Below are 13,179 nucleotides of genomic sequence, written 5' to 3'. Positions count from 1 at the left end.
TCTCCAGGGATGGAGCCCCACAACCTCCCTGGGCAATTTGTTCCAGTGCTCCGTTACCCTCAGCATAAAAAAATTATTTTCTCACATTCAGGTTAAATCTCCTGTGTGCCAGTTTGTGATCATTTCCTCTTTTTTTTTCACTGGACACCACATTTATTGTAATTAACTTATTTTAAAATATATATAATCTATAAATTCCTGTTACACACATGAGCAGTCACAAGGAGCGGCAGGGGCACCGGACCACAGGGCCCTGACCCGAAAGGCAGCCACTGCCCTTTGCTCTCCTCCCTTTCCTCCCAGGACAGGCTGTGGGGGGACACTCTGGCTGCCCCAGGAATGCTTCCCACAGGTGAAAGCAGCAGGTGCTGCAGGTGCATCTCCAACAAGAGGCTGACTCGTGGAGTTGGAAGCCCAACTGGGCAACAACCTGTAAAATGCTGAGCGTGTTACCGCCAGTGGTCTATCTGCTGTTGGCCACCACCTTTGTAATCAACACCACTATGGTTTAAAAATTAAGGTGACTGATGGACAAGTCCCCTCCAGCTCGTCACGTGGAAGGCTGCCAAGCCACTCCTCAGCATGCAGGCACTTCACTCATAGCAGCACGCTGTCTCCTTTGGCTATTTCAGCCAGCTCCAGTCAAAATTCTGAAAGAAGAAGCAAGAAAACTGAAGGGCAAGAAATGACTACGGAATGTGTATTTCCTGCAGTGACCAAAGGTGCTCAGCACACAGCACCTCTCATCATGCTGATCTAAATTTCAGTTTCATGACTCAGCTTGCCCCTGATACACAGACACACACACACACTGCAGTGCTCAGGCATGTCACAGACTGGTTTTGCTTTGGAAATTACATTTTGTACCTGCACAAAACATTCCACCAGGATTCCAAGTGCACCACTGAATGCACTCATAGTGCAAAAATACAAATGGAAAAGAAAGAATCACAGAATGTTTAGGTTGGAAGAGACCTCCAAGATCACCCAGTCCAACCTTTGACTAAGGCTCCAATGTATGCAAAAATTGATAAGGTTCTTGTAGTTACTAATTCTTTTTTTTCCTCTTCTTTTTCCCTGAGTAAATTGGACAATTCCTGTTGCCTAACTTGTGTTCCCTGATGCATAGAAAAGGGGAAAGAAATCAAACAGGTGCTGATTTGCAGACCTTGATTCCAGATTCTGTACCTTGGAATGAGATAAAGGAGACAGAGACTGGGTGATTAACAGTTAAGAAGCCAGTCAGATGGCTTCTTGCTTGTCTCCAGCCACAATAAGGAGACAAGGTAGGAGAGAAGATTGTGTTACACAACAGAGACCAACCCTGTCAAAATGGAACAAAGAACTCATCAACCAATGAATGAAGATGAGGGTATGCATATGTCTTCCCCCCTAACCTAATAACTTTGCATTAACCAGTAGCTAATTCCATTTCCCCATTTTTATTGCTCAATCCCTTGCTATTATTGTGTCATGTGAAACTCCCACTAAGTTTTCATGCCATAATCCCAAATAATTTAGTAACTCCAGTAAGCTCAGTTCACTGTTTACAATTATTCATAAACATTAAAATGTTTATAAATTATAAGAGCTCCATTTCATGAACCACCTCCATTTCTCCAACACTCTGATCCACATTATTTCAGCAGTTACTACTGGCAAACAGATTCAGATTTTTTGTCCCATGGGAATGGAAGTTATCCCTGAAAGAGACCTTTAAGAAGCTTTTTGCAAATGCAAGTTACAGCATATCAGTGGACCTTGGAGTTCTTAGAGGACTGCAAGAAATTTTTGAGACAATCTCACACTGACAGAAGCTGTATTCACTCTTCTCCATTATAAGCAGGCAAAGTTACATGCCCAATTGTCCTTCTCTCATTGTGTTTATACAGGTGCTTCTATGATACAGCCTCCAGAAGAGGGTCTCAGATGATTTTAAAAGAGCAGCATTCTGTTGTGCTCTTCATTCTTCTGGTAACCAGGCTCTTGAGCAGTAACCTGCTGCCTCAATTAGTAGAGGAATATTCAGGAAACTCTATTCAGGAATAGTTTCAGATTGCATCAAAATGTCTGGGTGATCATTATCTACTTTTGTAAGTTCTTGGTATTTCAAACAACAATTTGTGCAAAAAGCCTTCTTAGGACTCTCTCCAACCTCCCTTCTGCCATAATGAGAGCTTCAGTTCAGGAGAGGACTCTGGAAATGGAGAACTCTGCTCACTCTGGTGCATGGACACAAACCAGGACTCTAATTGGAAATGCAACCAGCATTCAAAGCAAGCTCTGCCAGGCAGGGGCCCCACAGAAGAGCCCCCTCCACCATGCAGATCACTCAGCTGGCATTAGCACCAAGTTCTCCCTTCCATAAGGACTGGCACACGAGAGGGGTTGAGGGGTGGCAGACACATCAGTCACAGCAATTCACATCATCACAAAAGACCTCCAAAGCTCTCCACACTTCCAGAGGACCCTACTGTGGCTTTTAAAAGGTCAGATCCCCAGAGACACATCAACAAACTTACCAGCACGCTGTTCTGCTCCTGTCTTGCCTCCTGCAAAATGCTGCTAAAGAGTTCGAGGTAATACAGATTCTCTTCTATCACATGGACAAAATTTTCCCTGCAGAGAAGGAAAGGCACGAGATGATAGATTCAGAATACAAAGTAACACCAATGTTAAAAGGCTCTGCACTGTGAAAAAAAAATAATTCCCCCCAAAAAACAAGCCAAAAACCTGATTTATAGGAGCTCTCCACAACTGCAGGAGTTACCTTGTAGCACACAAAAATGTGTCAAGGTAGGATCCCCATGCTGGAAATGTGGATTTGTACTCCTTCCCTACAGAGGAACTGTACAAACCAAACTAAAACTCAGTCTTAAGAGAACCTAGGAAGTGAGCAGAGCACAAGTGAGGTTTAAGTCTCCTGACTCTTTGTACAGTGTCTCATACAGTGAAGTCGTGGTTTGAAGAGAGGAGGTCTAAAGGCACCTTGCCCAGGAAAGCAACTATCAAAGGGTGATCACCCCTTGGAGGCAAGAATTGCCCCGCAGAAAGAAAAGGGTTGCTCAGGGTTTCAGACTGACTTCCAGCAAAAGCCTTGATGAAATGTGTATCTGCAGAACCTAACCATTTCCCTGGCCAACCAAAAAGAAAGAGATGGTGGAAAAGTTTGATGCAGATGTCTCAGCCCCCAAAAAACCAGCACAGCTGCTAATCAAGGGCTTAATAAGTCTTCGACAGATGCCGTCACTTCTCTTATGCCAACCAGAAGTAAAATTGCTCATGAAGTGAAGAGAAAAAAACATCAGCTCCTAACAATTTTCTTACTCAATTAGGACTGGCTGAGAGCAGCTTTATTAAACAAATGCAACCCCAAGACTGACATGACATGCATGAAATGGATAGCACAGTGCTAGCTGATGGAGAACACAAGCTTTACATGAGCATGGCATTTGGACCAAACTAATTCCTGACTTTTTAAGAGGATTAGTAATATATGAGCTACTGAAACTGTTTTTGAATGATAAAAAACCCAAAACAACAGACATTGAACCAGATGGATTGCTCAGTACTGGCCCTGACTTCAGATCTCAGTTTGAATTATGACTTTGTAAAATCACTGAAGCTGTAAAAGGGACTAAATATGGCCTGATTTATCTGGGATTTGCACCAGAACCTGGGCATGAAAACAAACTGCATTTTGGCTTAAAATGTCATTGCTGCATTTTGCTGTGGTGTGGCCAGTGGTCAGTTACTTAAACTCCAGTCAGGAGCTGGACAATGTTGCCTTCCAAGACAGCCTTGTACTCCAAAACTCTTCCTGCCCAGCATACCCAAAACCCACCACATGGGATGTGATGGAAACCCACGTGGTGGAGACACCAGTAGCAGAAGACAGGATTTCAGAGTGCATGTATACAAAATGGCTACACAATGGTCTCCTTTTCCCAACAGCTCTTACCCATCAGGAATAGGCACAGACAACAGAGGGTGAGGTACATTCCCTGATGAGCTCTGTGGGAGCCACGTGGCAGCTGGAGCTGAGGCTGTCCCTTCCAGGCTAGAGCTCACCAGTGATCGAGAAGGGCTCTGAGTCTGGAAAAAAGAAATTCATCTGTTGTGATGGACAAAGGAAGAATTTAATCAGGCTTAATTATTTTGTACTCAAGAGTTGTGATTAAACATAAGCACTGTTTGCAACACATACACAAATCTAGGCCGTGCCTGGGGCTGGTAAGTCAGCTGAGACAACCCTCTGCAGTTCTGCAAACAGCTGGTACCAAAAATCTCTGCAATTAAGTCACTCATGTTATACATGGCACATCTTCTACACTGAGGAATTAAGAGTCTGTGCCATGTCCTAAACTGTGAGTCCTGCCCAGCAGCAGCTCTTGACAGGGAAAGGCATGTCTCCTGTAATGACCTTGAATGCAGGCATGTGGAAAGCAGGAGATGCTTCAGGTCTGCAGTCGCTATAATATATACAGAAAAAGCAGTGTAGTCTTAAAACACTTTAAAGTAGCCAGGAAAGCACCTAACTTGCTTTTCTGGCACCAAAATATTGATAGTTAATACACCAGGCTGGAGTTGACCAATCCAAGTGTACACGCTCCGAGAGCAGCCAGCGCTGGATGTTCAGGGAATGTAAGAACAAGGCTCATGGCATGTCCACAGCAGCCCAGTCACCAGTCATCTGCAGTGAGATGACTTACTGGGACCAAGGACTCCCCTGCTGGGCTCTTTTCCAGGAATCTGTCTATCTCCTTTCTAAACCTGTGTCAATATTTCTCTGCAGTACAGTCAGTGGTTGTGTGGATAATTATCCCTTTCTGGTGTCTTCGGAGTTTCATATGATATCCCCTGGCTCCTGCACAGAGCAAACAAGTAGTCCAGAAGCTACTTACACAAGCAATTTTCAGTAAATGCCATATCTCCCTTTGTCTTTTGCCCTGCATCTGCATCACTAGGCTGTCAGCTTCCTTGATGTTATTCAAAGCCACTTCAATCTTTGGAAGCAAGTCGATGATCTTCTGCTTACAGCCCAAGAGCTTGCTATAACAAAAACCAAAGACAAAGTTACTTGCCAGCTCATGTGGCAATACATTCTGGCAAAAATAAAAGGCTCACTTAAGGATTCAAGAAAAATGATGTGAGAACACCTCTTTCTCTTAGCACAGCACTGTGACAGCTGCAGGTACAAAAGCTGCAAGACAGGAGAGCAGGAGAGACCCCCAGACTTGTTCCAAGACTCAAAAGCAGGCATGTGACATGACTATCAATACCCACAATATAAGTTGTTCTTATTTGAAATACAATAATTGACCCTGATGACATGGAAAAAGAGAGCAACTCTTGTTTTATTAATCTTCTCTGTCCTGTGTTGGTCTTTGCAGGCTGACTAAACCATAGCTAACAACTTTCTCTACAGGCCTTCCTAGGCATAAGCCATCACATGCAAATAAAACTAAATAATGCTTTGCTAACTTCTGAGGATCTACATAATGACATTTTTTCTGAGCTACGTGAAGAATTACTGAACAAATCACAGTGGTATCTTCTCAGCTGTTACTCTACTCCTTTTTTTTTCCCCTAACATTTTAATCCCAACCTAAATACTAGCACCATTTGCCTCATTTTAAAGTGAACTCTTGTATGGTAACAATACAAGCCACTGCACTTTCCTCCCCTTCCCTATTAGCTGTACATATTGGCTGTACATTTTTATAAAGCGGAAATTCAATAGACACAAAGGAGCAGAATTAATATTGCCATGAGAAATGTATCCCTGTGGATGGAGCTTTTGGGCTCTGGTCTCCATGGTTTTCCCTCTCCTTTCCGGATACAAAATGACTAATGCTGCAAGTTTTACTTGTTTTTTTGTTGTTTTTTTATAATTGTGTATAGTACCTGAGATGGCCGAAGAGCTCCTTGAGAACTCGATCTTGGCTCTGTACTGTCTGCACAATGATCTTTACCATGTCCGTGCTGTCACTGTAGGCATTATCTGCAAGGGTCACCAACCACATTAGTTAACTGCTCTTCAGCAAGGAGCCACTCTGGACACAAATGCCCAGAGTCAAGGAATTATTTGACTCAACAAATACAAACAAACTGAAATATCTTAAAATCTGTCATGGTCTCTCATTAGGCACAGCCTTTCCTGATTGTCTCCTCTCCAAAGTAACATACACAATTCCAGTCACTCTTGCTGTCTCAATACTAGTTTCAATAATGACTGCAGGTAGCTGTCATATACACAAGCAACCAAATCTTCCTGCTCACCAGTTACAATGTTCAGAACATAATAACCCCCAAACATGGGGCTCCATCCAGTACAACTGTCCTGGGTTAGTGTAGTGGTGTTTTGGAAGCCAGGAGGCCAACAGGGGTGGCTCCTGTGAGAAGATGCTGAAAGCTCTCCCAGTTCCAATTCTGGCCCCACCTCTGGACAAGGCCAGAATTGGCTGAGCAGAGGGGAAGCTGGATGTGCCTCTGTGAGTAACATATTCAAGAAAGGGACAATGAAACTGCAAAAATAAAAACCACCTGCAAAGCAGCAGAGAGAAGGAGGCAATGCCAGAGTAAAGGCATCAAGGTCAGTGAGGAAGGAGGAGGAGAAGGTGCCTGAGCAGAGATTTCCCTGAAGCCCACGGTGAGATGGCAGCTGTCTCCCTGCAGCCCATGGAGGAGCACAAAGGGGCAGTGCCTAAAGGAGCATGGTGAGCAGATGTGGACCTGCTGCTGGAGAGTGCCACAGGTGGGCAGATGTGAAGAGCCAGCCTGTACAGGATCACAGAGAAGGGCAGATGTAGATTTGCAACTGTGGAGTACCCTGTGTCAGGGGAAGTGACTGTTCCCAAAGGAGGTTGTGACTCTGTGGGCAGCCCATGTTAGAGCAGTCTGTTCCTGAGGGACTGAAGCCTCATGGGAGAGACTCATGTTGGAGGGGTTCGTGAAGGACTCTTTCCCACTAGAGACTCTGTGTTGGAGCTGAGAAAGAATGTGAGAAGCCTTCCCCTGAGGAGGAAGGAGCAGCAGAAGCAATGGGTGGTAAACCAACCCTAAACCCTGACTCCCAATCCAGGCAAACCCCTGACAGAAATTCAGGCCCAGAAACAATTGGGGTGGGGGGAAGGTATTCAGATCTGGTTATGTTTTCTCTTTCTCCTGGTAGATTAAATTAGGTTTTGCCTTCCCAAGTTGAGTTTCTGGTTTTTTGCCTGTTACTGGGGGAATGAAAACCTCCCTATCTTTGTCCTGATTAACGATGGATTTTCTCTTCCCTGTCCCACAGTGGGGGTGTGGGGTGAGCAGAGATCTGGTTGATACTGGCTGGGCCTAAATACTGCCAATAATTAAGAGAGGAAAGGGAGTAAAGAGACTGCCCTGTGGTTGGAATGACAAACAGAGGAACAGCAGCTCTTCCCATACCTTGGGGGAGTAAAGAAATAGAACTGAGGGTAGGTAAAAATGGTAGAGAATGACAGAAGGAAGATACGTGTTCAGGGCAGATGCTCCAAGACAGAAAACCAAGAGACAAACCCAGAACTGAAGCAACAGGACTACAGCAATCTGGGAGAGGCTCAGCACAAAAGGAGAAACCAGCTTAGGTGTACCCTTGAGACTGGTTTTCTATAGTAAAATCATTTGCCTTCTTCTCCAAAACAGTATTTTCTGGGCTTGAGTTCAGAAAAAAACTAGTCATGCAGTACAAGTGTGAAACAGTCTGCAAACCAGCTCCTTCCATACCTGGAGGTCTTGTTTTTAATTGCTTGTATAGGTCTATGGCTCTTTGCTCCCTTTAAAAAGAAGAAAAAGGTAAGTTAGGCATATTAGAAGATGAGTTTACTTAAGAGACTGAATGTTACTCTTTCTTGCAGAGCTAGCTTTCAGATACAGCAGTGTACTATTCTGCATTAGGATACTGCCAAGTTATTGTCATAACTTCAAGGTGAAGGAGGAATGTACAGCCACAAGTGGTGGGCTCTTCACTTTTACCTGCAAAATGATCTTATACTGACTGCAAACTACCCTATACTCACAGTTTGCAAAAAGCAAGGAGGGCATTTCAAAAGTGCTGATGAAACTGCCTCAGGCACTGAAATAGAAAAAATCCATTTATGTACAATAACAATAATAATCAAAGGACTTACAAGCTCTCCATGACCTCTCCTTGGCGCCTTGCGTAGGGACTCTTCTGAAGCTCAACAATCTCTGTGTGCAGAGCCATGATCTGCTCATCCAGATATCCAATATCTTTAGCCTAGTGGTGAAATGTAGGTACAAATAAGACTGAAGGACAGGAGCAGTAAGGTGGCTAAAGATCTTCAGAATACCTGTATGAATAATGGACTGACTCCATGCAGAGTTTATGAAAAAAAAAAAAAGCTCTCTGATATGACTGCTGCTACAATAATTGAGGTTACTGTTACTATCTTCTCAGTGCATAATACCACTGAGATCCAGATCACTGATAACCACGCTGGACGAGAAAAATCAGTTTCTTCATAAATTCTATCTCTTTGGGATCCATGCTGCACGCACACACACTCTCTGGCTCTACGTATGTTCTAGCAGTGAAGATTTTTTTCTCCTACTCACAGTATGGACAGAGGAATGCTTTCACATTTTACCCTCCCATATGCACTTTGGCCTGACATTTCTCTGGTATTTCACATCTTACTCAAAGCAATATATAAGATACCAATCTTATGCCAAGCACCCCCACTAAATTAGGTGAGGCAACCAACAACAAGATTTCTGAGTGTGAGGAATAGGAACGTGGTGCCAGACATGCACTGAAATCCCCAGCAGTTAAGGAAGCACTGGTCACCTCAACAGTGACCTCTTAGCACCATGGCCTGTAGGCACTGAGACTGTGGGCCTTCCTGAGAAAGTATATTAGCATTTAGATAATAATAATAAATCATGAAGCGAGAAGCCACACAATAAAAAGAGAATCAGACTGGGAGAAAAATGTGAAGTTATCCCTGTTATCAACTGTTATCCAGTCTTTAACTGGAGCACTGTGACTCACCACACAGCATAACCGTGTCTCTTGAAATCACAGAAGCTGAGCTGCCCCCTAGACAGCTACCACTGTATATTATAGAGTAAAACATTTCCCATTCCTGAAAATTGGACATAGTGTGACTATACATGTGGGCTGCACAGTCTGAACATAATTCTTATGGTCTGCAAAGTAAATATTTGTTGAGGTTCCCAGTTTTCTAGAAACAGCCAGGGACAGCTTTTGGAATGGCTGTTCATTTCCAGCAATGGAAATTTTTGTGTGCAATAAATCCAACCAGGAAGACTCTTGTCTACAGCAACACTATTTCTTTTAGGCAATAAATAATGTGTGTCTACAGTCTACTCTCCTATAGGCAACTGAGTATAGTGACATTTCTGCTGGTTTTATTCAAATCACTAGATTCAAACAACCTGGTGACTAAAGACTGCTTCTTTTTTAATGCACCCAGAGCAATATTCTCATTCCCACAGCAGGTAGGATATGAAACATGCTGAAGGGACAGAGCAGTGGCACATATGACCCTCTAAGTTCCTATCATGATCTTCAGATTGATAATGAAGCTTCTTTGCTATCCTTTACCTTCGCACACTGTGAGGCCTTCTCTTCCATCTCCTTCCAGGCTTTGAGCATCTTTTCTGAAGCTTCAGAGAAGAGAATTTTCATTTATAAAAAGTTATAGACACAAAAATTAAGCACGACTTAAACTTTACATACATCAGTTGATTCTGAACACAAGGACCAAGCAGACAGCAAAACAGCAACTTACCAACTCCATGCTCAGCCTTAACTCACACACAAACCCCTTGGTAGGATTTCATTGTTTGCTATCACCGGTCTAAAAGGAGCCTCTGAACTCCATCATTAATCTCAAAAACTGCCACTCTTGATTAAGCAAAGACAGTCCAAAACCAGGTCACCATGTCTATCCATTTTCCATCATCATCATTATCCAGCCTAATCATCATTTTTCACTCGAGCTTCAGCTTTGATCCATATATACAAACTATGCATAAACATTACTATTGCCCTGTGAATCGTGTTTATGATACAGATGTTTCTGTGACAGTAAAACTGTAGCTGGTGATTTTTTACTTTATCTCCCATCCTGACTCACACTACCTCCTGATACCAAGCACAGTACAATCACTCCCTTAGTGCCACTCAAAACAGCATTTTCTACAACCACTGTGCCCATTTGTTGTGCTATGCATGGCTAGTGGCCTTTCCTCTGTGCATCAAGTACAGCAACTGTGCCCTTCACTTTATGCCCAGTGGCAACTCCAAAGGAATCAGACTCTGAAGAATAGCAAACATTTGCATCCAGTACTATTAACTTTCTTAGCTTGGTGTTCTCAGTGAGGAACAGCTGACCACCTGTTTCACTGTCACTGAAAACATGTTATTTTTTATACTCTTGCCTTTGCTTCTGCCAAATTCTTCTACATAAGCACCATTAGGGTGCTGAAGAACACCATTCATTCATTTTCTTTCAAGCTAGTTCTTACCCACAGTCCTTCATAGTCAGTCTGATCTAAATAGGATCCTATATATGATCAGACAAGACACCCAGGCAAGTATTACCCAGTACATACATATGCCATAAGCCATCTGGTCACTGTATTTCTCCAGGTCAAGATGAATGCTTTGATGAAAGAATTCCAACTTTGCTTTCAGTTGCTGAGATGCTGATACCATATTGTTTTTCATTTTGATTAGGTTGGCATTATACCGAAGAAGACTGAGCCTAGCAAATTCAACAAGAACAGCACATATTAGTTGGAAAGCAGATCTGGACTTACATGGCCAGTACTGTCCAATTACCTGAAGGAAAGACAGATATATTTTTGTCAAACTCTGTTAAACACTCTTTGAAATGTAGAATATTGCAGTTTATGTTGCCCCTGGTAAATGCTGGTGCCTTTTTTATAACTTGAGATAAATGACACTGCCCATTCTGTGATTCAGTCATGGGACAAAACCCTACAAACATAAGGAACAGTTCCACTTGTTCTGCCACTTGTGAAATGACTGCCCTGGCCTGCACTACAACAAATGCTATCAGCAGGTAAAGGCATGGGATGATCCTTCCCCTCTACTCAGCACCGGGTCCAGTTCTGGGCTTCCCAATACACCAGAGACATGGACATACTGAGAGGCCAGTGAAGAGTTATGAAGAATATTAAGGGACTGGAGCATCTCTTCTGTGAGGAAAAGCTGAGGGAGCTGGGACTCTTCTCAGCTTGGAGAAGAGACAGCAGAGTGGGGATCACCCTGAGGGGAAGATGCATGGAGAATGGAACAAAGCCCTTTTCAGTGTTGCCCAGTGACAGGACCAGAGGCAATGAGCAAAAACTTGAAACACAGGAGGCTCCTTCTGAACACTGACTGTAATGGTGACCAAGCAGAGGCACAGGTTGCCCAGAGAGGTTGTGGAGTCCTCATCTTTGGAGACATCTAACAGCTACGTGGGACAGGTGACCCTGTTGGAGCAGGGGGTTCTACTGGATGACCTCCAGAGGTCCCTGATGACCTCAGCTATTCTGTGAGTCCATGACTATATTCAAGGTTCAATTTTTTTCATTTATTCTTAATGTCAGGTACTATGTAATGAAACTCCAAGAGAAGAAGGAGCTCCCAGTCCAAATATGTTTTACAATGTAAAAGTATCAAACAGCAGAGGGCTATAAAACTTTGGGTTCACCAAAACTCCCCAAGAAGTATATTTCCACGCAAGCAATCTCTGCGTTTGCATAAAACTGCATCTTCTGAATAAGGAGTAGCAACTTACATGGCAGCTCTCTGGCCCTGGAAAAGCCTGCTATAATCTTCTTTCAGCCCAATCACGTAATGAACGGCTTCTGCCCACACCTTGCGCAGCTGAGGAATTGGAAGTTGGATTTTACTATCCTGTACTGAATGCAAGAAAAACACAATTGTAGACAAATGAAAGGGCAACTTAAGAAAAGGACTTCAGTGCTTAAATATTCCTAATTCATGCTTCAAGCGCATAAAATAAGGGATCAAGCTACATAAGATATGCTCAGTTTTTACGTTATGCTGCCTATGTGTGCATGAGCTTTTTACATTATGGCTCCCCAGGTATCTGACAGCCTTCTACTGGCCAGGCAACAGCTTGCATTTTAAGTCCCAGGTAGGAGAGTACTGATTTCTTTGAGCACTTTGGCCCATTGGCACTAGCAGACATGGAGTACGTAGCATGAAACATGGCATGAGGAAAGACCCATGGGTGGCTTTATCAAAAACTCTATTTAAAGCACTCGCCTGAGCTATCAATTGGTCCCTGTCTTGACACATCTATAATATGAAAATGTCTTCAAATCTTTCATATATTTCCTCCCAGATATTTGAATGGAGATGTTTAAGAATAAAAGATGCAGGACTTAAGTGTGTTCCCATATAGAGATGGGGAACTGTCAGTAGGTTGGGATATCAATAAATACATTGGAAAAAGCCTTAGCCCTAAGAGATTGAACACAATGATGCCATGCAATGAGTTTCACCAGAATAAAATGGCCCAGAACACATGAAAAAAATAGAATAAATCTGAGTGACAGTAAAAAGAGACAGTGAAAACCATCTGAACTTCTCCAGAGCCTGGCCAAAGAAAATAAAGGTATTGAATTCTAACTGTATGTCCTTTATATGCAGTATCCCAGTAGATGTCTCCTGTCCCTTGACACTATTTTTTTTTTCATAGGGATACACAAGGTCCTTCACACAGGTATTCTGGACATATACATATATATATCTACATATATGCCTTCATAGAGGTATATTAGGTCCTGAAGATGACTGCTGTCATTTCAGGGGACATGTAAGTGAAGCTGTAAGCAAAGAAGCAGCTTTTGTCTATGGTCTAAAAGTATGCTGATGATGCCAGGGCCAGACAGAAGAACCAGCACCAATTCAAGAAAATCCCATGAGTACTCATGCAGCAACAGACAGGCTCTACTCCCAAGAACTAAAGAGGAATGGACTTTCTCAGATACTTGGCTCTCTTCGGTGAGACCAGAAGTAGGATCAGTGCTGTAGAGTTATGGAAACATTATTACTAGAGCTAAAAACTATTGGGAAACCAGCACAAGAGTCCAAGTTTTAAACCTTTGCCAAGTGTGCCTTTGAAG

At 43.0% G+C, this 13,179-nt stretch overlaps 1 protein-coding gene across 1 annotated transcript in view; it reads right to left on the bottom strand.

The window, feature by feature from the left end:
- Positions 1-92: 92 nt before the first annotated feature.
- Positions 93-13,179, bottom strand: part of CHUK (component of inhibitor of nuclear factor kappa B kinase complex) — a 27,269-nt gene continuing 14,182 nt past the window's right edge. Inside the window, exons 12-21 of the mRNA XM_071748846.1 lie at positions 11,823-11,946; positions 10,627-10,778; positions 9,614-9,675; positions 8,154-8,263; positions 7,750-7,799; positions 5,908-6,004; positions 4,905-5,052; positions 3,962-4,095; positions 2,523-2,619; positions 93-650 (exon numbers count right to left, since the gene is read on the bottom strand). Coding sequence (XP_071604947.1) covers positions 624-650; positions 2,523-2,619; positions 3,962-4,095; positions 4,905-5,052; positions 5,908-6,004; positions 7,750-7,799; positions 8,154-8,263; positions 9,614-9,675; positions 10,627-10,778; positions 11,823-11,946 — 1,001 coding nt within the window. The 3' untranslated portion in view covers positions 93-623. The remainder of the gene's footprint in view (positions 651-2,522; positions 2,620-3,961; positions 4,096-4,904; positions 5,053-5,907; positions 6,005-7,749; positions 7,800-8,153; positions 8,264-9,613; positions 9,676-10,626; positions 10,779-11,822; positions 11,947-13,179) is intronic.

This window comes from Heliangelus exortis, chromosome 7 (genome assembly GCF_036169615.1).
Source record: "Heliangelus exortis chromosome 7, bHelExo1.hap1, whole genome shotgun sequence".
NCBI classification, from domain to species: Eukaryota; Metazoa; Chordata; class Aves; order Apodiformes; family Trochilidae; genus Heliangelus; species Heliangelus exortis.
Note: the sequence above shows the minus strand (reverse complement) of the source record. Positions and strands in the feature narration are given on the sequence as shown.